The sequence below is a fragment of the Cololabis saira genome, chromosome 7 (genome assembly GCF_033807715.1).
Source record: "Cololabis saira isolate AMF1-May2022 chromosome 7, fColSai1.1, whole genome shotgun sequence".
Taxonomy (NCBI): domain Eukaryota; kingdom Metazoa; phylum Chordata; class Actinopteri; order Beloniformes; family Belonidae; genus Cololabis; species Cololabis saira.
Window position 1 is genome coordinate 21,955,914 of NC_084593.1, and position 24,505 is coordinate 21,980,418.

The 24,505-nt window shown below is 41.4% G+C and overlaps 1 protein-coding gene across 3 annotated transcripts in view; it reads left to right on the top strand.

Annotated features, from left to right (window-relative positions):
- nlgn3a (neuroligin 3a) overlaps nt 1-24,505 on the top strand; it is a 159,852-nt gene that overhangs the window by 128,300 nt on the left and 7,047 nt on the right. For all 3 annotated transcript variants that reach the window (XM_061725054.1, XM_061725055.1, XM_061725056.1), the window contains one exon: nt 12,311-13,100. In XM_061725054.1, the coding sequence (XP_061581038.1) occupies nt 12,311-13,100 (790 nt within the window). The remainder of the gene's footprint in view (nt 1-12,310; nt 13,101-24,505) is intronic.

Sequence of the window (24,505 nt, forward strand, 5' to 3'; positions counted from 1 at the left end):
TCAAACACTTCCAGACGTTTTGAAGTGACTGAATATTTTTGTTTGCTTCCATTTTGCCACCCTACCCCACCGCTCAGACTGATACTGTAGCCTCCCTGATAGGTTTCCTCCTCCTTCTCTCATTAGCTTTGAAGGGTCAGTCCTACCTTTGTAATGTCTCTGCGGTGCCACATTTTCTCCTCATATTGACGGTGCTTTTGACAGTTCTCCATAGTACATTCAGTATCATCAATATTCTTTTATATCCTTTTTCTGACTGGTACCATACAAATATTTTTTTAAATTTAACTTTTTGTTTTCTTAACATGTCCCTAATTATTAAATATTTCGGTTTTGCCCCTTGCAGCTTTGTTTGTTGGAAGATCACATTAAAGATGTGACAATTCTGACATTTATGTTTTTGTAATTTCTATCATTGTATTATAACAGCCTGAAATGTCATAACGGTGGGACTTTTAACAGACCTTTTATATCCTCTATATGTAGAGCAGTCAGAAATTACATTTATGCTGTTGCAAACATTAAGAACCTTGTTGTTCCTCATTCTTTTAAAATGTGTTAAATGTAGGCGGCGTGATGGATATTAATTACATGTCCATTACAATCTTTGACACCTTCAATTTGTTATCAGTTGACTTCACCAATGATTGAAATTAACTGTCACTTATCTATATCAAGCGAGCTATCTCCATGCTTTATTGCCTTCATTACAGTGTTCAGTCCTTAAATTAAATGGTATCCTCGTACGGTCGGAGAATGCTAATACTCAGGATGGGTGCCATGGGGACTTTATCTTTGCAAAGTTGGTAAATATCAAAGTAAATGTCATCACCAGTATCAAATACCTAACAAGCAGACACCTTACGAGGAGCACAAATGTGAATTGGACTGCAGGAAATAGGACTGCAGGCATATCATGATGTCCTGAAGTTCATGTATATTTGATGGGGCCTGCCAGATGTGGCCTTGAATGTGTGGATGTGTATCAGCAAACAATCTCTCACTGAGCTCAAAGAAATTAGATTTCATCTCAGGCCCAAAATCTAATACACAAGTTTATATTTACTCACAGTTGCAGAGCATCATGAGCCAATATGACCCTATAGTGGTGCGGCTGAACTGCGCAAAATGCAGTTAAATGAAAGTGCTTTGAGCAAACTGTTCTGAAAGGCAATGACACTGTGTAGCTCCATGTAGCTGTCTTGAAGTGTAGTGTTTTTCTATTTAATGGGCAAAAAATGTAAAAAAAATATCATAAGCGCATACAACTAACAAAAGCACATTGGTAAATGTCGCAGTTGTTCAAGGCTTTCTTGGCGAAACACTTCTGGCTTTAGTCTGAATGATGTCTCCCAGGAGTGTTACGGCGGTGTTCAGTTTCAACCTCAAATGTGAGATCTGTGTCTAACTTATATGACTTAGCGATTTCTGGGTGAAATTTAATTCTTTTAAAACACAATCTGAAATCATTTCAAAGCCTTTGTATAGAGCTTGAGAACAGCACCTTTTTGAGATGAAATGCTTGCGTGAGTCACCCAATACATTAAGATCCTTGCATCTCTCCCACAATGAATGCAAAGTCACAGTTAGCATGCAGAGGGTTATTTTGCTAAGCAGAGAGCCTCTGCCTGCACTGAATACTCTTCAGGGACAAAAGCAGACACTGAGCACTTTTGAATGTCTTATCAGCTTCTTCGTTTCATTTCTTTCCTCTCCTCTCTTATCCTCCCATGACCTCCTCTTTATTCCTTCCTTCTCTTTTCATCTGAAACACAATGAGGATAGATGTCGGCAGCTTAGTTCATCCATATATCTGTCGATTTGTTTGTCTTGCCAAAATATATTTGCTACTTCTTCGTAGTGTAGACAGATGTGTAGTCAGCAAGCTTTTGTGGAGAGGAGGCAGAATTGAAGGATTTCAGACGGATGAACACTCTGGTCAACATACTGCTACTAAAATCAACATCTTCAGCAGCTCACTGTATGTCTTAATTAAAAATGAAACATTTCATTGGATTTATGGAGACTGGTTCTGCAGCAGACTGATCCCCAGTAGCCTGAATGCTTCGTTCAGATAGGCTGCACTGATAGTTCTTAATAGTTGGGATTTTCCAGTTGACTTAATTTGCTCGAGGAGCCATCGCTGCCAGTGGAACTTTTCCAAGCCATTTTTTTCCCCAACAGAACATGTCATAACCCAATTGTCTCAATGTCCACTTACAGTAAGTGGCCATGGTGGCTAAAGAGCCTGCCACAGTAATTGACTCAACAGGAGTTTACAATATAATACATGAGGCAGGAAAGGCGGATGTGTAGGGCTCTCAAGGGATGGGCTGTTGCGGCAGACTTGCCATCTTTCCATCGCGTTTCCCTGCGGACTTCTCGCATACAAAACCAGATGTACGCAAATAGAAATATACAAGGGCACATGCTCAATAAAATGCCGCCTTCCTCAGAGCAGGTAATCTCACAGTCATGTGCCAGGATCACGTTCGGAAGTCGCATACCGTCCTACACCCAAGTTCTTCTCTTGATCTGCAATGTGAGCCCAAGGATAAGCATGGGGAGAGATGAGAGGGAGACTCACATCCATCCTATTTTTGTCCACTGTTTGCACGGTGTGCTGCCTTGAATTAAACCAATCCTGTTTGGCCTCTGGCTGCAGGGCCGCTGGCACAACAGGCTGAGCAGGGAGGAGTGGTGTCAGACATTGTGAGAGGGGAACAAACAGAGTGACATAGGCACAGCTAGAAGAATATGTTTACTCCGCTGGAGTCAGCACCCAGCCTGGCACGTTCATGCATGGTATGATAGTTAATCAGCTCAGACGCCGCTGCTGGTGTGACCACTGACCCTAAAATGTATCCGTAATAGGGGGACGTCTTTCTAATAAGAAAAAGGACTGTGATGTCTGGAGGGGAGCGGGAATGATGTCACTTCCAGGGGAGTTTTCCCCACTTCCACCCACCCTCTAGGGCATCCTCTTGTTCAGGATCATTAATTGTGGTTTAGATTAAAAGAGCTGCTGATGTTCCTGGTCAGGCTGTTGCCCACTAGGTGCTGTGTGTGCTGCTTAATGAGCTTCCCATACGCTACTTCGGTGTGCGTGAGTGTGTGTGTGTCCTGTGATAGTATTTGTGTGGGTGGTTTGCATAGCTTATACGCCTCTAGGAGTTATCTGTGAAAGCTAGAGTAGGATTTTGTTTCCCCGCGGGAGTCAAGGGATGTTTGAGAGGATGCACACGTGTAGCAAACATGTTTGAGCTCTGTTTTCACCAACAAAATGAACATTGTGCATTTGCAAGCTGCAATCAGATCAGGGACACACTTTTCTTTCTGAAACAGCCTTTAAGCAAGTGGGTTTTGGAAGTCAGTGAAAAGGGCCAGAGTAAGCAGAAAGCTGCCACCCACCTCTTCCTTTTAGATGAGCTGTGTGTATCCGTCTCAGTTTCACCTCCATACCCCTTTAGCCAACAGCTAATTTGTCTCTGCAAGACTTGGGCACTTACAGTAAAGGCCCCTACTCTCCCTATTTCTTTATCTGTCACTCCCTCTTTACTTCTTTTCCTCCCCCCAGGGGGAATGGACAACGCTTATGATAATGTATCTGTCACAGATGCAACTGTGCCCCTTGCTGTGGTTTTCTTTGGCCCAAAAGTGAGTTTCAGTGATCCCATCTGGCCCTAATAGACGCAATGTTGCCAAGAGTAGATGCTTCCCGTCCTTTCACGTTTCATGGCTGAATTGTTATATTTGTGTGCGACTTATATCTTTGATCCTCTCATGCTACACATGTATTACATGTAGTTATTCGTTATGGAACTTTGCTTCCACTCTTCGTCTTTGGTCGTCACTGCATATGCAAAAATGAACCAAGCTTTGCGGGCTGCTTGCTCTGCATACGGGATGTAAACTATGGCGCATATATTTAGAAACAACAAGAATCGGATGTTTTCCACCGCTACTACACAGAGCCCGCTTACACAATTCTCCAGTGAGAACCTCTTTCCGTTGGAGCTAAAGGCACTAATCATTTCTTCTCACTACACTGATCTGAAATCTATTTGTGGACGCAGTAGGAGAAGAGAGGGGGAAATCAGAAAACATCTTTAACAACTTGTCTCATCTAATGAGATTAACAGAGCTGCTTACAGAGTGATGACACAGAGATACACACAGATAACCCCGTGATAACTCATTACTCCCCGCATTTTCACATCGGCAGCCAGTCAGAGCTCACTGGCGGTGCGTGTTGGTGTGTGTGCACGCGGCTATCTGGCCAATCGCAGCAGCGCACCAGTGTGGAGCTAGCTTGGTGAATTCTGCCTGGAACGCTGTGGCACAGACAGAGAGAGAGAGAAGGAGAGAGGGAGCACTGGAAGGACACAGAGATAACGTTCTCTGCTTTTCAGAGGCTGCAGTGTTGTGACACATGCATGAGTGCAAATGGAAAAATTCACCATGCAGGCTCTCTGTTTCTACTGGTGTGGCAGGGTGGCTGTGAAGGGGAAATGAAATAAATAAATTCAGTGTGTACACAGGCACAGATAATATCCAGATGACACAGTAAACAACTCAATGAATAGGCTAGTTGCTTTAAGTGTGGGGGAGATCACACTGTAGGGGATTGGTGAGCCATTTCTCCCTGCCCATGTTGAAACTATCTATTCTATCTTAGACAAGAACACTTCCTTGGGAATAGTTAAATTGTTGCATAAATTGCATTTCTTAGAGAATATCAGGGACAAAAAAAGCACAGTGTGATTTGTTTAATCCATTAAACACATTCACACATGCTCTTCTGGGTTCTGGAAAATACAGCAAAGTGCTTAAAAGCTGCCCTAACCTTCATTGAAGAGTTATAAGAGATGTTATTTAGCCAGAGGTAAGTGAGTGGTTATATATGTATTTATGCTTATGCTTCTCTCTGTGGACGCCGTAACTTAATCACATGGGATGCTTGAGTAAAGGGCAGCATTATCCGGCTGAAATTACCAGATCTACTGGATTTTTCTGCACTGGAAAATACAGCACAGTTGTCAAAAAGTTGAAACAATCAAGAAAGATGTATTTGAATTTTCAGCTTCATCTGCTTTGCTGTGAACAACAACAACACACACATATATTTTCAGTTTCAGTTTCAGTTTATTTTTATTTGTTAGAGAGGGACAACGTACATTAAGAAAACATTTTATAAAATAAAATGTAAATGTACCCAATTGTAGCCAAAAGGCTAGTTTACATTGGCAGTCCCCCTGCCAGAAATAATAGGCTAGTACCTAGTAAAAAAGATTAAAACACAAGTACAAACACATCAGCAATAACATATAACATATATAATTCAACCCTTACAATATACACAGTTCATCCCCACATCGATACCCCAATGTTCACATATTTGATTATCGATCAACCAATTCCTAAGATTATATTTGCACACAAACACAATAATTTCAGATATCCCAAATAAGTAAGGTAATATTTACTGATCTTTTTGTCCTTGTTTTAATCGGGACTATTTATTATTTATTTTTCCTTTTTTCTTTTCTTACTGGTTCTTTGTTTTTTCATATATTTTCTTTTTGTGTTTTGTGTTTGCTTCTTTTTTGGGTGGAAATGCTAGAAAGCATTTGTTATAGAAAGTGTAAATAATAATAATGTGAAGGTTAAAGGGTAGGCATTTATAAGCTCAGAGTTTCAGCCTATTCCTTTTCGATCTAAATGATTAAACGACATGTTATGAATGAGTGTACCATACTGAGCACATGATCGAAATAAATAAATAAATAAAAAAAATAAGTAAGCTCCACCCACACCAATTCAAAAGCCAAATTAGGTTCTGAGAATTAGTCCACAATTACTGTTGCACTCAGGTGTGGTACGCTTGCATGCGATTGGCAGCCAGATTGATGACTTCAAGGTGGGGCGCTGGCCCCGTTGTGCGGTGATACAGCCAGAGGAAGGTCAGTGTGCGTGATTATGAGGCTTGGAGTGCGTGGTATTGACCAGTGGATGTCACTTTGTGATTAGTAGGAGATATCACACTTGCTGGGCTCAGATACTTATCGATCCTCAGGTCCGGGTTCTGCCTGTCAATGGGCTCATTTTTATCCTTCTCACCTCTTCTCCTCTCGCCTCCTCCACTTTTTGCTCAAGACATTCCCTGCTCCCTCCCCCCTCTCCTTCAGTATTAACTCCATCTCTCCCCTCCCTCCTGTCGCTCTCCTCTCCTTTTTCTTCCCTCTCTCTCCCCCCACTTCTGTTCTACTTTCCCCATTCCCTCTCTCTCTTCCAACCATCCTCTCTCTCATGGATCAAACTCTTTATCTGGCCTAAGCCACGGCCCCCAGACAGGCAGACAGTCTGAGCAGAGGCTAGATCAAGAGACCAACCGCTTCAAACAACATTACATAGAGCTGGCATGAAGCATGTCCCAACACTAATAAATGAAAACACTGGCCCTTCACATACTGTCTTTTCTGGACATGATGAAATCCAAGCAGGGTAGTCCCCCCCCGTTTCAAACCCTGCTGCTCTTCACTTAAATAACACTTCAACCCCTCCTGGGAAGTAAGACAGGATGATTTTTTTTTTCTCTGCAACTAACCGGAAACAGTTAAAACCTGTGTTTGGATCAGTGCAATAGGAAAATGTATTTTCTTTGGCAGCTTTCCTGTCGGACCAGTTGTTATGGAACTGCTCCAGATTAGATACGCTTTAGAGGAAACATATGAAGATGAGTTCCAAAAATATCTGCGGTAAGAAAGGTGGACGAAACCCAAGACCGAATGTAATCATTTTACTAGTAGATGTTGTACTCGGGGCCATTTTATGGCATTTTTCATTTTTAACGTCTAAAGCAAGCAGGTGCTGTTTTAGGACTGCCAGAACAATGTGAAATTACTCGTGGATTAATGCATGATCAGACCAGAGGCACTTATGTTTAAGTGGATGCAGCCTGTAGGCTGTAGCCATGGAGACAGCAGCTTTAACCCTACGCTCTAAGACTGCCAGTGGCCGAGGACATAGAATTAGGCAGATTTCATGAGTATTCATATTCCTTTTTTATTTCACACATGGAATTAAAACGCATCTAACTCATAATACCTGTAACACTATGCTCTCCTGAAATGAGATGAGAGGGAAAGCACACTGAAAAAGAAAGGACAAAATAAGAGCTTTAGTGAAATGCAGCAAGAGAGGCAGAGCAACATTTATTGAGTGTGTCCAACTGAGTGCTAGCCTAGTTTGCCAGTAGATGGAGAGAAATGTTTGCCACAGAGGGGGCTCTGCATAGTCCACAGGTCTGTGGAGATTTGCTTACAGTGAAGAGATGGTGAAGGTAAGATGGCTCAGAGGATTCAAGCTCCGCTGAACGCAGGCTTATGTCTAATAATCAGCAGGGAGGGACTCAGCGTGGACCCTCGGAAAAAGAAGATTCGATACAGAGGGAGAAAAAATAGAGCAGAGGAAAAGATTGAAGGACAGGAAAAAGATGAAGTACAGTAGTTGTGTTGGAGAGGGGGGAAAAAGAAACAAAACAGTGAAATACATGTCCCCGTGGCTGCGTTATTTCTCTCTTGTGATGGTTTTTATGTGCATGCGAAGAATTTTGAAAAGATTCGCTCTCTTTACATATTTTTCCCCTGATAACTGTTAAACTCAGGAGGGATATTGATAGAAAAATGAATCACTGACCCATAAAACGAGACGTGGTCAGTCCAAACATTCAAGGTGACCTAACCAAAATCAAACAAACATTATTGTATCTTTATTTAATTTTTTTTCCCCCCTTATGAATGACTTTGCAGTGATTTTTCAGGATTTGTTTTACAGTCTCTGCTGACAAAACCCACCGCTTGTTGCAAGCTGCTCTGCATTTAAAGGGACAATCTTTTATGGTGCTAACTAATTTCATTCCCAGCAGAACATCCTGGTCCATTAGTACAACACTGAACCCCCCCACAAGCCCGTAGAGTGGTTGCCACATCATGTTACTCACTCAACAGTGATGCATTGCTGGCTCATTAGCTTCAGCACTTATCCATACTGCTGTTGTCAAAACATGGCCTAAACATGTTTGTTTGAGCCTCTGGCTGTGTGACTCTAACCAACGCAGTGGTCATCATACCCCCAAGGTCAAGCCTTCTGTCCCCCCACCCCTCTCTATCGTCTGTGAATTATCTCCACAAGCCACTCCAGCAAGCCGGGGCCTAAACGCATGCCCATTTAAAGGGTGTCTGGCGCGGGGGCAGCGCGGTCGAGGTCAGCAAACCGCAACGCAGAGGCGTCTGTAGGCCCGACGCAACAGCATCCAAGCAGGAGGCCAATGAGTGATTACCTTGGAGCTCTGCTCATAATTCAGTGTGACCTCAATCTGCCTCCGACGCTGCGGTTTGATGGATTTGCTTGCAGTTTGGGCGTCGGGTTCTTGCATGTCAAACACTGGCGGATAACAATAGGGCTATCTGATGCCTTTACGAAATAAAACAAGCCAGATATGAATGTGACACACTTGTTGATGGCTTTGCATCAAGTGCCTTCTGTTTAATTCATATTGATATTGAGTGAGGGCTCATTCAGCGCATGGATGTCAGGGTAAGACAAAACACTGTCACAAGCAGTTAACCCCCATCACAGAGAAGCCTGTCGTATATCAGTCGATTCATCATTTCTGTGTCTTATCAATCAAAGTCAGCATCAATACGTGGGCACATATGCACTCCCATGCATGCGCACTTTGCAGCGTGGACCATTAGTGGATTCCCTTGGTGGGTGATGAAGCCCTTGCTCTTCCCTCGTCTCTCTCTGACCTTCCCCAGTGAGCTTCCTATCGCAGTGGGGTTCATCACACAGAGCTCTAATACATATTTATCGGCCCGCTGACAGCTCATGTGCACTGGATTTATTTGTTTCTCCACAAACAATAGTAAAACCTCTATCACTCTTACTGCCTTTCATCAACCAAAGCGGAGATAAATCTAGCTGTGTCAACCTGGCTTTAGCCCCCTCCACAGCTGGCCATCTGTTGGTTTGGGTGCAGTTGGAAGTGGGACCGGGTCCAATTACGTTCAAGCCGCTTTCTTCAGTTACAGCAAACGGATTCGATCTGTGTGTGTCTGTCAAATTGCCTTGGCAATCGAGGGGAGCTTCTCTGCTGAAAGCCGTTTTCCAACAGCAACTTCTGATCAAAGACGTTCCGAAAGTGGCTGTGGCATCGCTGGGAGGTATTTGGATTCAGGGCCGACTCCCCGCACCATGCCTGCCTCTGTTTGCAGAGCGCAATTTCAGTTGAGATGTGAGAGGCAGTGCCACTAAAGAGTATTGGGAGGGAAGGGAGTGGAGAAGAGGAAGAGAGGGGAGGGATGGCAGGATTACCCCGCCGCCCCCCCCCCAGCACCCCTGCCTCCGAGCGGCCATCTTTCATCTTGCGTCTGCCCCTCTAATGCTTTCAAGTGAGTGAAACCCTTGACATCTGCTTCCGCTCCCTGGGACATGACACAGGCCGCCGTCCTGCCGAGACACACAACCACAGGACAGCATGGAGGGCAGCGCCCGGGCAGGGCAGCTGAGAGCTGATCATCTCATCCATGAAGAAAGAAACACATGATGCAGAAACGAAATGATCTTATGCTCTGAGCATAAAAATGAAAAAAGAAAAAATAGATACGTCGCAATGACCTGAAACCGATCAAGAGGCTTGCAATCAGAAAGTGTGATTTCTTCAGTTAGACCGGAAAAAAAGCAGGATATTAATTATGATCACATACTTCGCTAAGAAATGCATACTTTTACTTTGGAAAGATGATTCCCCTCCAACTTTCAATTTTTTTTTTGATCAAATTTCAGTTTTTTTACCATTGGAAAAATTTACTTTAGAAAAATACAACCGTGCTCATATTTTTCAAGAATTTTGGTTCCCATTATTCTCAAACTGGATAATTTTTCCAAAGGGGACCAATGAGTATCTTTATTTTTTTTCGAACTTGTGCCTTAGGTATGTATGTTTGTATGTATATATGGATATATATATATATATATATATATATATATATATATATATATATATATATATATATATATATATATATATAGTTTGATATCGCTGTTGCTGCCATTATATATTTTTTTTTTTTTTTTTTTTTTTTTTTTTATATTTATTTAATTTTGTTCTCCCTTAATGTATGTTTTTTTTCCCCTAGGGTAATTATGGGGAGGGTAGGAATGTGGGTATAATAGAAATCATGCATGTGAAAATGTGAATTGTGAAAATTATTGTGAAATAAAAAGATATTAAAAAAAAAAAAAAAGAAAGTGTGGCTTATAGCAGCAACCAGACACGCCACGGAAAACATTTCCCAGTTTGATCACCCCAACACATTATTTCTACTCACTACTTGAGAAAATAGATGTAAATAGCTCTGTAAATAAACACTTAATCATCACCAAGAAGAAATAAGCTCCCCACCACCTCGTATTAAGACTACCAAAGTGATATATTTGGCACTTAAGTCAGCTGTTTATCTCATAAACACAAAGATCTCAAAACAGCCACCCACGCTGACGCTGAAATATCACAAACTGAGCATCCGCCCCAATGTGTTTGTCTGCTTGTCTTTGTCGTCTTTATGCAGGCTCATCTAATGGAATGTTTTTTCTCTCTCTCTCTTTTTCAAATTTGTATCCATGCACTGCATTTTTGGCAGCTTTTCATCTGCAGCGGTTTGGACTATCTAAGACGAGTTCAATGGTATCCCTTGACTCAAGTGGTAGTGCAATGAGCATTAAAGCAGCGTGGTCAAATAGTTGGAGCTTTGACTCTGATTTTCTCTGAGATTAGTTAAATGGCACTTGTAAATATGAAAGGCATATCAGAGGGGAAGGAGAATGGAGACAAGGATAGCCAGATAGGTCAACGGTGAGAGGGAAAATGTGTGCCTTTCCTTTCCTTTTCAGTGAGGAGCCTTTTTTTTGTAAAGGACACTCAAATTAATTTCTTCTATTGTAAAAAAAATGTTGTGATTTTTTTTTTTTTCCTTGGAGTGAAAATGCATTTGGGGTTTCTTTTAAACCTGCACAGCAACTGAAAAATGTAATTTTATTCACTGGAGTGCTCCATTATCCTGCAGATTTGTGTGGCATGCTTTTTGAACCTTGTCCCTTTTAAAGCTCACCCACACACCAAACGAGGTAGATAAAAAGAGGTAGATTCACATAATACATGTTCTGTTGATTCTTAGCTCAACATGCGCTTATTTTTTGTCATATTTAAGCCACAGACAGTGGTATCCTGTTCAGTTATGAGTTTTATTGTGCTCCACTGTCCTACCAGATAAATGCATGCTGCTCACTTCCTCCTGAAAATGTGGAATATGAGTCTAATTTTATTTATAGGAATCCACCCATCATCTTTTGTTGAATTTGGCAACCTAAGTTCCTAAGTCACTTTTGTACAGACTCACCCGGCACTTTAAAACCTAATTTTGTACATTTCCGGTCTACATTTTATTTCACTGTTTATACTTTTTATTGTTTATACATTTCATTTTATTTTATCTCTTATATATTTGTTTTTATATTTGTATTGTGTTGCACCAATCCCCATAACAAATTCCTCGTGTGAAAACTTGACAATAAACCCTTTTCTGATTCTGATTCGGATTTAAGATAAGAGAGCAAATTATGCGTTATGAACTGTGCACACTTTGGCGTGTTTGTGTGTGTAATGGTTACAATGGTTTTAGAGGCATCTGTGTGTATAATAGTGATGTTTGAGATTCATCCAATTTCAGCTACATTAAAAAAGACATTATAATGGGGGAGGGAGGGAAGACTTAAATCAGACTGCTGCCTTTCACACAAAGAGAGGACGTAAACTTTATGGGGGAGATATGTTTGCCATTTTTGATGCGTCTCTCTGTTTGCAAGAAAGCCTGTTGACCCACACTGGCAGCATCTGCTCCAAAAGCATGCAGTATTATTTCCAAGGGAGCATAAAGCCATGGAGGAAGAGGGGATGCCAGGGAGAGGGCTGAGGCCTCCCTCTGTCTGGGAGCTTGTCTGTGAGACCAGGCCATCTGCACATTCATTATCACAGCAATGATTCCATTATTGTTCTGTGGCAACAAGGACTTGTTCTGTCTGGCCTTTGTTATTCGTGTCTTCCGTGTAACTGACTGACAGGCTGCATTGGACCACGGCAGCAGCAAAATGTACAAGTATCATGTAAGATAGTGATTAACTGAGTTATTGTTCTTAATAATGACACATTAAACACCATCCTATCTCTTCTTCCTGTATCCTTGTGCAGGTCTGTTCCACAGAGCCATCATTCAGAGCGGGTCAGCCCTCTCCAGCTGGGCGGTAAACTACCAGCCTGTCAAGTATACACGTCTCCTGGCGGAGAAGGTGGGCTGTAATGTCCTGGACACATCAGACATGGTGGACTGTCTGAGGAAGAAGAGCTCCAGGGAGCTGGTGGAGCAGGACATACAACCCGCCAGGTACCACGTGGCCTTTGGACCTGTAATCGATGGCGACGTTATTCCCGATGACCCCGAGATTCTAATGGAGCAGGGCGAATTCCTCAACTACGATATCATGCTGGGGGTCAACCAGGGCGAGGGGCTTCGCTTTGTGGAGAATGTGGTGGATTCGGAGGACGGCGTGTCTGGAAACGACTTTGATTTCTCCGTTTCTGACTTCGTGGACAGTTTGTACGGGTACCCAGAGGGAAAGGACACACTGAGGGAGACCATTAAATTCATGTACACGGACTGGGCAGACAGGGACAACCCAGAGACCAGGAGGAAAACGCTGGTGGCCTTGTTTACTGACCACCAGTGGGTGGAGCCATCGGTGGTGACCGCTGATCTCCACGCTCGCTACGGTTCACCCACATATTTCTACGCCTTCTACCACCACTGCCAGAGCCTGATGAAGCCTGCCTGGTCAGACGCCGCCCATGGGGATGAGGTGCCCTATGTGTTTGGAATTCCTATGATCGGTCCCACTGACCTTTTCCCTTGTAACTTCTCCAAGAATGATGTCATGCTGAGTGCTGTGGTCATGACCTACTGGACCAACTTTGCCAAAACTGGGTGAGTAAAAGTATATAGTTATATGTTCAAATACCAGAGTCCCCAGTTAGACATATATTTTTTATTTATTTATTTATTTATTTCAGATCCCCATCTTCCTGGGGTCCAACAGTACAAATATACATTTCTAAAAAACTTTTACAGTACAATATAAAATGTTAGTTAAACAGAATAAAACAAAGTAGATAACAAGTACAAAGAACAACAACTAAAAAGAAAAACAACAAAAAACAAAAACTAAAGATAATAAGAAGCAGAAAACAATGAAAAAAAAGAAAATTAATTTTCGTAAATGAAAAAACGAAAATGAAAAAAACAAATAACAACCAAAAACAGATAGATTAAAGATAAATCCAAGTGCAATTAAAGATAAATAAGTGCATACTAAATGAGGCAAATACAAAAACAAAAAAACGGCTAAAACCATTAGACACGATCTAAAACAACCAGTTTCTTTTGAACTTCCTTTCTTAGTTTCCTCTTGAAGCCAACTCTGCCACTAGTTGAAATAAGATTTTCTGGAAGTCTATTCCAGTAAGTAACTGCCCTGGGGCCTCATTTAAAATGGACTGCGTAGGAGTCATACTAGAAGTGCACTAACGTTCAAAAGCCGAAAATGCCGGGCGCAAAAAAAAATCCGGATCAATAAAACCATGTGCACGCAGATTTGCACGCAACGTTCCTTTATGAATCACAGACCTGCGCAGCTGAATCCGCCTCTAATCCCGCCCTCTACACGCCCATAAATGCATATGGATGAGCCTACTGAGCATGCACAGTGGCTTCCTCCAGTCTGTTTGGCGTCAGAATGAATTAGAAGTAGCCACCGTGACACTGACTTTCACGGAGACAGAGATGTTGTAGATTATGTGGAGGACAGGAAAATCACATTATTTGGTGGTCACAGTAAAAGTTAGAATAACTATATAAATAGTATACAATAAAATAAAGCGAGTGAGTGGCAGCACGCCGTTGCTGCGCTAAACGCCGTGAGTTCCCCGGCGCAACAGGGACACACACACACACGTCCCCCCGTCTTTTCAAAATCATGTTTTTTTTCCCCTTACTTTTTACAGTTTAAAAACTAACGGTAGGCTCAGCCTTAAATTGCAAATTATCACTGTATAAAAGCGATACGAAAACGACCCCGCAGCCCCGCTTCACCCCTGCTCCCCCTCCTCCTCTCCCGTCTCCCCTCAGAGCTGCTCAGGGCGGGTTTATGGTTCTGCGTCACCAACGCAGAGCCTACGGCGTAGGTGCGCGTCGCTGCGTACCCTACGTCGTTTTAACGCGGGACCCTAATTTAGGCACCATACACCTGTTTCACGCGCGCGTAAAACTCATATATATGAAAAAAAATCTGAGTCCCTTTAGGGGCTCCGTGGGGCTCCCTAAACGCAGCCCCTCATTTGTTCTGTCCTAAAGCGGGTGAAGAAGAGGCTGCAGCTCCAGCAGCACCAGAGTCCTGACTGACTGAGCTTCACACACAGAGGACACGATCAGCGCTATTTTATTTTATTTTATTATTTTAAGTGTGATATATGTTGTGATGTGTGATGACATTATTAAGAGTATGACATGAATCTGGCTTCATTTCACCACCTCAAGCCCTGCCTCACCAGTTCCCCGTGTCTTAAGTAAATTCTTACGGGAGGGTCCGAGTTGCCGTAAAGATAAGCAGATTTTTCGGTTAGTTTTTTCTTTTTAGATCCGAGGATTTGCGTAGAAGGTGGCTTCCGCAACTTTCAGGCGCTTTTTCTGCGCAAGCAAGCTTTATAGATGAGGCCCCTGTACATTACTGTTCTTTTTAGTGCATGGGTTTTAGGTTTGGGCAGGGTGAAATGACCTCTCATGGCATGTCTAGTATGATAGCTGTGGCTATCATTAGCAAGAAGCAACTGAGAAAAGAGATAATTTGGTGTATAACATGTGTAAATATTTTTTAAAAACAGTATCAGGCTACATGCTAGTCTAGCTATATAGAGATGTTGATGTGTTTTCTTTGTCTTTGTTTGTAGTGCGTAACTAGGTAAACAAACACAATGCACAGTGCAGAGAGAGATATCCGTATGCTGTTGAGTTTCAAAGCTTTATCAATTAGTTTGACTAAAATTATTGCGATCTCAAAGGAAACTTCCAGTGTTTAAAACCCTTTTTCCCAATATTTGTGTGTAAATTGTTGGTACAAAGAAATTACAGTTTGATCGATAGTGAAACGGATCACCATGACCATACGCAGAGCGATTTAATAACCCGGAATGATACTGCACACCAAAGGGCTTGTATTTGCTATTCATAGGCTCAGACTGTTGCTATAAGCATGTGAAAGGACTCTGCTGAAGTCTCACTGAAGGAAAAAACCATCCTCTGAAACCTCGTGGGAGGAGAGATATGAGTGAGAGATGAGTGAGAGGTATCTGCCCCTGGAAGACTGAAGTAATGTTCCAGAGTCGGGAGAACAAACTGTAAAGAGAGGATCTCTAAAAGCAAACAGTGGTACATGTTTGTGTTTTTCCAAAGAGTGGCAATAAACTGGGACATGCTAAAGTTGTCATCGAGCTACAAAAGGATGTAAATGCTTCCATCTGTATGACCAGGATGACTACTGTCAATCAACCAGGAAAGGAAATGGGGCACAAAAGTGCACTTTCCTTTAAGAAAAATGTTGCTTCAAGAACACAAAGACCCTCAACTGTCTGCGTGGAGGCTGTCTTAAGCTTCACACGTCTCTGACTGTTCCTCCACATTCCCCTCATCTTCTGTTTGATTTATACAGGTTCTTCCTCTTCCCGCGGCTCAAATAAATAGAGACATCCTTCAAATTCAAGTGTCCTTTCCAAATATATAGAATGTGATAGAAATACAAATAAATGAATAATGAAAAAACTATCTTGGCATGTGGAAACACCATAATGCTATGCACACGTAGGATCGCTGTAATAATCAATAGTCAGGTTTGATTACAGTAATTGGGACTTCTCTTTGTGAACCTTTTTTCTTGGACACAGCACAGACACTGTAAGGCATGGGAGAAATGAAGGGGAGATAAGAAAAATGTAAAAAAAAAAATTGCTGTCCTGACAGCTTCCATTAATAATATTAGACTTTAAAACCTTTTACTTTTCCAAATGTAATTTCTCCATTCAGCAGCAGTTGTTTGGGTGTCACCAATTGGGATCTTCCATGATCTTGATTCAAGATGTGTTCAGTTGTGGGCCGCTCGGTGGCGCAGTGGGTTAAGCAGCGGCTCATATACTGAGGCTACAGTCCTCCTCCTGCAGCGGTAGCGGGTTCGAATCCAGCCCGCGCACCTTTGCTGCGTGTCTTCTCCGTTCTCTCTCTCTCTACCCCTTTCCAGTCTGCATCTCAATAAAGGGCCACTAGAGCCCAAAAAAAATCTTAAAAAAAAAAAAAAAATGTGTTCAGTTGTTAAGATGTTTTTCAAAGAAAATAACATCCATTTGGAAAAAAAGCAGAAATATTTTGTAGATCCTTAACTAATATTTTAAGTTGTTCCGCAAGAAAAAAAATGCTAACTTGTTCCTTTAAGTGTTAAAATGAAATAAACTCTCACTAAATTAGTGACTCACTAAATACGTATACGTATATATATATACCGTATTTTCTGGACTATAAGCCGCACCTGTATATAAGCCGCACCCACTTTTATTTAAAAAAAAAGATATGCAAGCCGCAGATATTTATGTTGTTAGATTAGATATTTACTACAAGTACAGAACGATTTTGAACTGTAAATGATGTACATGTTTGTACCTAAATAGATCTTTCCTAAGAGTGTCTTTTAATACGGCAGCAACTTTGCTGATTAAAACGGGACAGAACCAAGAGAAAATAACCGGTATTTATTTATCTATTTATCTGTTTGAAATCTGCTTCTACCTACTTCTATCTGCTAAAGAAGAAGTAGCGTATTCTTCTTTGCATTTATTTTGTCTTAGTTTTTATTCTAATTCCGGTTAGAGCGCCCCGAGTGGTGGAAGAAAAATCCACAGAATAGCCGCACCTTTGTATAAGCCGCATGGTTCAAAACCTAGGAAAAAAGTAGCGGCTTATAGTCCAGAAAATACGGTATATGTATATATATATATATATATATATATATATATATATATATATATAGAGAGAGAGAGAGAGAGAGAGAGAGAGAGAGAGAGAGAGAGAGAGAGAGAGAGAGAGAGAGAGAGAGAGAGAGAGAGAGAGAGAGAGAGAGAGAGAGAGAGAGAGATAGAGAGATAGATAGATAGATAGATAGATAGATAGATAGATAGATAGATAGATAGATAGATAGATAGATAGATAGATAGATAGATAGATAGTTGAGTAATAATAGCAAACGTATAATGAAGTTCTCACTTTTTGAAGTCAATAATTGAAGAGTTTTTTTCATCCAGCCGACTGTGACCTTGACTTACGGCCAACTCATTGAGATACTCTGGGCACCTGCTGCACTGATGGCTATATGCATCAGCGAACCTTCACTTCTTTTGCTGTCCAATATTTACCTCCCACTATTATTAATATACCTGCAGCACAATTCAACAGCAGTGAGTAATACAATGTTGGGAGTCTAATTTCACAAGTACAAAATTAAAAATGCTCATAAATTGGAATGGAACATTTCTAATCCCTTTTTCATCCCAGACATTTTTGATGTTGTGGCTCTAAGAGTATAAATATTTTTCAGTGATCCCAGGGTTCTTTGATGACAGCAGTACTTGAAATGTAGTAGAATTAGTGACCACAACATTAACGACATGCCAAGTTATAAATAGAAAGTCAGAGAGGAATCTCATCTCAACCCTCTTAAAAACACTTCTGTGCAGCAGCCTAGAAGGAGCAAGAAAGGGGCAGCACTAAAGGGGATTGTAAAGAACAAAAAAGTCTGTTTTAAACAGAGACATTTTTTTTTTAGAGGTGTTTACTTGTCTGGTCTTTCTGGGTCTCAGTCTGAGAACCTGAGATATTGGATCTGAGAAAAATGTAATGTTCCTGTAGACCGCATGCTGTTCGTGCTTGAGCGTCGGTTTGGGTTGGGTATGTGTGCATGGTTGTCCGCACACCCTCTTTTGACTCTTAAGAGTAGACATGTCAAATCTTAAAATAAAAAAAAAATAGCATCTGGTTATACAGGTATAATAACAAATACACATCTGGTCCTTGGCAGGTCTTATAATGACATGAGTTTAATCGCAAATGAACAAACAACATGTGACAATAAACCATGCCATTATTTATATAAAGTCTCACACACACAGCCTCTTGCATTTGCTTGTTTCTAAGTGCAGTTGATTCACCTCCTCGGAGTGGGTGTCCCACACCAAGTTCATTGCAGGTTCAGACTGTGCAATTCTCAAGGACATTTACAAAACACAAGAACCACATCTCAAACGCTACAGGCCTCAGTCGGCATGTTAATGTTAAAATTCATGGCAGTGCAATCTGAGAAAGACTTAACAAGTTAAGCTTATTCGGAAGTATTGTCAGGAGACGCGCTTCTCTTTAAAAGAGAATGTGGCAGCACAAATTTGATTTATAAAGATGCATCGCAATAAAACACAAGACTCCTGGAAAACTGGCATTTGGACAGACAAGACCAAAGTAAAGATTTAAAGATTATACATACATATATATACATATATATATATATATATATATATATATATATATATATATATATATATATATATATATATATATATATATATATATATATATATATATATATATATATATATATATATGCGTGTGTGTATGTGTATACATACTGTATATATATATTTATATAAATATATATAAAATATATATATAATCTTTATCATAGGGATCTGTGAGACCATCTGTCAAACAGTTAAACCTTGGCCAACATTGAATCATGCAACAGCGAAGTGACCCTACATGCACAAGCAAATCCACATGAGAAAGACTGAAAAAGAACAGAATCAGTGTTTTACAGTGACCTAGCCAAAACCCAAACCTCATCCTGATTAAAATGCTGTAGTGGGACTTCAAGAAACCTGTGCATAAATAATTGTAGCCTAGAAGCAACTTGGTTAAATAAATAAATGAAGAGGGTCAAAATTCCTCAGAATTGACGAGAAAGATTGATATTGCTGCTAAAGGTGGTTCTGTAACATGTTGAATTATGGAGTGTACTTAGTGTTTTTGACATTTTTTTATGTTCTGATATGTAAAACCTTTGAATTTAACAGAAGGTGATATCTTTGATTTATGCCTCACAAAACCGTGTGTGTTTGTGTGCCTGCGTGTGTGTTTGACTTTGGTTGAGTATTCTGTCTGTGCTCCATTTTACTGGGGCCCAAAAGACACAAAGACTTATCAGGGAGGCATATCAAACTCTTGCCCTCGGCGGTATTGATTCCTTCAGCCCGGGTCCAGTCGATCACTCGTGGCCTGGGTGACTTGCTCCCCACCATGCTCAATTTCACCCCCACCCATCACGGAACCGGACCATTTTGTGTGAACTACTAGTAATCATTTCTAACAACTTAAATTTAATTTGACATTCCCTGTTACCAGAGAAGTATTGATCCCCATCCTGAATAGGATGCCGGCTGAAATCTTGTTCTGTTTTTATCTGTCTCTACATCATCTGCCGTCCAATAAGATGGAATTTATTTCCAGTCATCTGGCTCCAAGAACCTTGAACTGCTAATGGCAGACATGTGTAGATGGACCGATACGGGCGGTTTTGGTTCCTCAAGGAAGCAGTAACGTTTATCAGTGATGCTCAGATAAAACAGCAGCCTCGTCTGCCTAGCAGCCACCTTTTGCCAACACATACTGTACAACTTTAGGGATGCAGATTAAACTCATTAGTTATCCTTAAACAAAAATATGCGCTGTTGCGAGAAAAGACAATGTGATTCATTATAATTAGAAAAGGTTTAAGCCTCAAACTATTAATGCATGCTGCTTATGTTCAATCCCGATTCCAGTAATGCTGTGATGCTGTGTAAAATGTAAATGAAAACAGAATGCAATGCTTTCCAAATCACATAAACCCATATTTTATTCATAACAGAACATGGAAAGCATATCCTATGTTGAAAATGAGACGCTGTACCATTTCATGAAGAATGTGAGTTAATTTTGAATTTGATGGCAGCAACACATCTCAAAAAAGTTGAAGCGTGTGCAACAAAGGTTGGGAAATTAAGTGGTGCAAAAGAATAAACAGGTAAAGGAACATCTTGCAACTAGTTAGTTTAATTGGCTCCAGGTCAGTGATGTGTTGGAGTATAAAAGGGGCACTTTTTGAGTCTCTTAGCAGTAGAAATGGGGAGAGGTTTTCCAATTTGCAAGAAACTTTGTCTAAAAATTGTAAAGCACTTTCAGAATAAAGTTCTTCAGTGTAAAGTTGTACATAATACAATAGAATGGTCCTCAGAATCTCCGTTTCTCTGTGAGCACAGGGAAAGGCCAACAATTAGTATTGCATGCCTGTAATCTTCAGGTTCTCAGGTGGCGCTGCATGGAGGTCACTCGGGCTCAGGAACGTTTCCAAAGATCACTGTCTGGGAGCAAAGTTCACGTTGCCGTACACACGTGCAGGTTAAAGCTTTAGCTACATAATCCACCATGATCCCAAAACACTGCTGCCTGCTTCTTTGGACAAAAGCTCATTTTAAAACAGACTGAGCGTTCAGACAAATCTAAATCTGAAACTATTAACAGCACACGCTCCGGATCAAAGAAGAGAGGGAGCGTCCAGCCTGTTATCCGCACTCAGGTCAGAAGTCAGCAGCTGTGATGGTATGAAGTTGGCAAATCTGAAAAGGAAACATCAGTGCTGAGAGAGCAGTGTATCTTTTTTTCAGGGAAGGTCTTACATCTTTCTGCAAGGCGGTGTTAAACCACATACTGCAGGCATTACCAAACCGTGCCTTTGCAGGGGAAGACAAGTGCTGAATTCATCTGTTGTCAGCCCAAACCTTTCAATAATTGAAAGCATTTTGCGCATCATAAAAGGAAAAAGACCCATGACTGTTGAGCAGCTTGAGCTCAATAACAGACAGTCGTTAAGAAGATGGCATGTGTCATTTTCTTTTGTAAAAGAGAAAATCTTTTGATAAGTGTTGCAGCCATCAAAATTATAATTAAATTATTTATTACTTACCCTGGTACATTTGCTCAATTTCAGTATTGGATATGTTCTTTGTATGACTTCCCGAGATTTGCAAATCCTTGCATTTAGTTTTTCTTTACATTTTACATAGTGTCCCAACCTTTTGGAGCTGGGGTTGCACTGAACCCGTCTGAACCTGGATCTTGTGGTTTTCAGTCATATTAGTTCTGATGGCGGCCTGTCTGTACATCTACAAAAGCTCACATTTAACACAATACCACAGGCAGTGAGTCACCTGTCAACCTAACCCGGCCTGCATCCTGGCAAGCTGCTGAAGCAGAAAAGCCACGTCGCTTTTTATCGTTGACCTCATGTCAGTTTTGTGGATTTCCATGTCAGTGATTGATTAAGATTAGGAGCATAACAGCAGGAGGATAAACTGGTTCCAGATCTATGCTCGCTGGTGTTCTGGGAAGTATTCATCATATGGTGTGTCGTCTTAGCGGGATTCCAGACAAAAGGATTACAGGAAAACCACAATTAGACACTCAGATGGTAAAGAGCTGGGATTAGATGCTGGCATATTTTTTTTTTTTAAAAGGAAACCTCAGTGTGCTGCTGTAGAAGGTTAATTTTTTCCCAGCTTGTGAAAAGGAATCTACCATCAGCACTTTGGAGGGGGTGAAAATGGGAAACATTTCCCACAGATATTCAAGTATATATGTGTATATACGGTATATGCTGTATAAAAACACTTTGCCGAACTGGATCTTCCTCTTGTGGAAATACAGTACTTTTAATTAACACCCAGCTGAATTCTCTTGGCTTTTTGTGCCTGTCCGACAGCTATCTCACTTCTGTCTGTAAAGCAGCTCATACTCCCCTTCCAGATGTTGGTAATGAATTGACCTAGTTTGCACTTACTGCCCGTGTCTAAATGGGCTGCAGAAACGTGTGACACCGTGTCCAGACACTTGGACTGCATGTCAACAGTGTATCATAGCAGCAGCACCCACCCACCCCCGCCCAAAAGCTCTTCATGTCCCCGGTTCGCATGTGCCATTTTTGCAGGGCAAATCCCTTCCCCGTGCCCTTTTTTTTTTTCCTTTTTTCCCCCAGTGTCAGTGAAGCATAAAAGCATACAGAGAGTGCACACTGTCAAATCTTCTTACTGTGCGTACATGTGTGCATTTAAACTATGACGCCGTTCTTTCATGAGAGTCAGGAATATTTCAGAGGCTGCAGATTTACTCAGCTGCAAGTTATTTTTATGGCTCCAGTATTTGTTTTACTATTGACAAGCTCAACTGAGCTGCACTTTATTGGAACAACAACTTTTCCTGAACTGCATCTCTGAAAGTTGTGCCACAAGGCCACGAGCTTCGACTTTGACGGCCTTTCAAACACAAATGCAGGCGCACAAACATTTCAGAAGAGACAGAGAGATGAAAGTCCCCGACAACATCAATCGGTATATATCATTAGTGTTATAAATGTTTTGAGCCATCTTCCCACTTGTTTTTTTTTCTTCCGTGCAGCCTGCTGCCGGCTGGTGCTCCCTCTCCTGCTCTCTCCGTGTGAGCTGTGCCACATACTGTGCAGGGTCTTGCTAAGTCATTAGAGAGCAGAGTACTGTCATGTTTTGATTTTTTTTCCCCTCTGTTTCTTCCACTGTTCCTCCAGCCCCCTCTCTCATTATCCTGCAAAAAAAATCTATCCGTGTATTACATTCACAACATGAGCTAAAATATGCAGTATAGATTGGTTTAGTGACAATGCCTGCCGACCAAACAAAAGTAATGACACTGTGTCTTTAGAGCAGTTGAGCAGCCTACACTATGATTTACAACACTGCTAGTTGATTTTTCCTCAGCTTTCCTCCCACTTGTCAAACACCCTTTCTATGTAGGATTAACAAAGCTTATACATCAGCTGTTTCCCCCATCTGACCTCATTCGGGCACAGTTTTAGCCCGTCTTTCTTGCTCCAGCGGTTACATCACTCATCAATGACCTTCCAGCTCGTCCTTTCTTCGGATCATCGTCCGTTCTCTGTAATCGTTCATTTGGGGCATCTAAACCTGTGCCAACACTATGGGAATATTTTGCGTTGTGGAGAGGCTCACCTCCCTCGGCAGCCACCTACCTACTCCATTAAACAGGCACTCACTTGATAGGAGATTTGTAGCCAATATCCTGATTTGCATTAGAGAAAGTAAGGAAGTGGCGTGGCTTGTTAAGGGGACGGCATGCCATTGATCGGTATCCATGCTCTGCGCTGAATGTAATGAGAGAAGGGAAACAGGGGTGAGGAAGAAGAGGAAACTCACAGGTCTGCAGTCATGCATCCTGGTTGTCAGACTGAAGCTGGATATATGAAATATAAATAGTTATATGGAAATTAGAAGAAGATAACGGCTCCAACCAACAGTCAAACAAATTGATGACTTTCATAATAAAGAGTGATCCGAGAGCGGTGTCCTAACTCGTGCACACACCCCCCAAAGTCACAGCACCTCACCCCGCATCACTTAACCGGCTCAACCGAAGGCTGCCATTAAATATGAACCCCGCATCACTCAGCCGCTGTCCTCTGTGAGTAACCACATTAAGAGTAAGAACAGTCCACCCTGATGGGGCTCGGAGCTGAAGTCACAGCACTTCAAGACTCCGGGCGGGATTATACGGACCGTTTTTCACAGAACACAAGGAAAGTTGTTTTTGCAGAGTTGGAGTGGAAATTAAAATTAGCTTCATACTTTGTGTTACCTGGTAGGTAGATAAACAACTCTAGGGGATGAATTGGTTACACAAGAGTGACAATACCAAAGGAAAACAATCCTTGCATATTTTACAGCTTAGCTAAATCAGTGCTGCTGAATTCATGCGTGTCCGTTGTTTTATATTGAGGATATTACTCAGATCGGGATTTACAGACCTTGAGTGCAGTGAAAATAGATTCTTGTCTTCAGCCTTGGGGCACCTAAACGTGTCTTTTCAGATTTGGTGATGGCTAGGTCTATGATCATTCATGCGCTTCAAATTACATCAGGATGAAAAGGGGAAGGAGGTATATGGGAAATGAAAGAGAAAGAAAATGATATTCATTCTTTCCCCTTATCTACCTTTTATATCAATGCTTGCAGACAGGGCTTAGAATAGGTAATGAGCCCGCGTCGCACTCCGCCACATGTGTAGGTATAGCCAAGAGGCAAGTGTGTGTGTCTTATAGAAGAGCTGAAAGCTTGTTCTCATATCGGGCAGCCAGGCCAGTTTCATCAACAGAGTATGAATGTCTT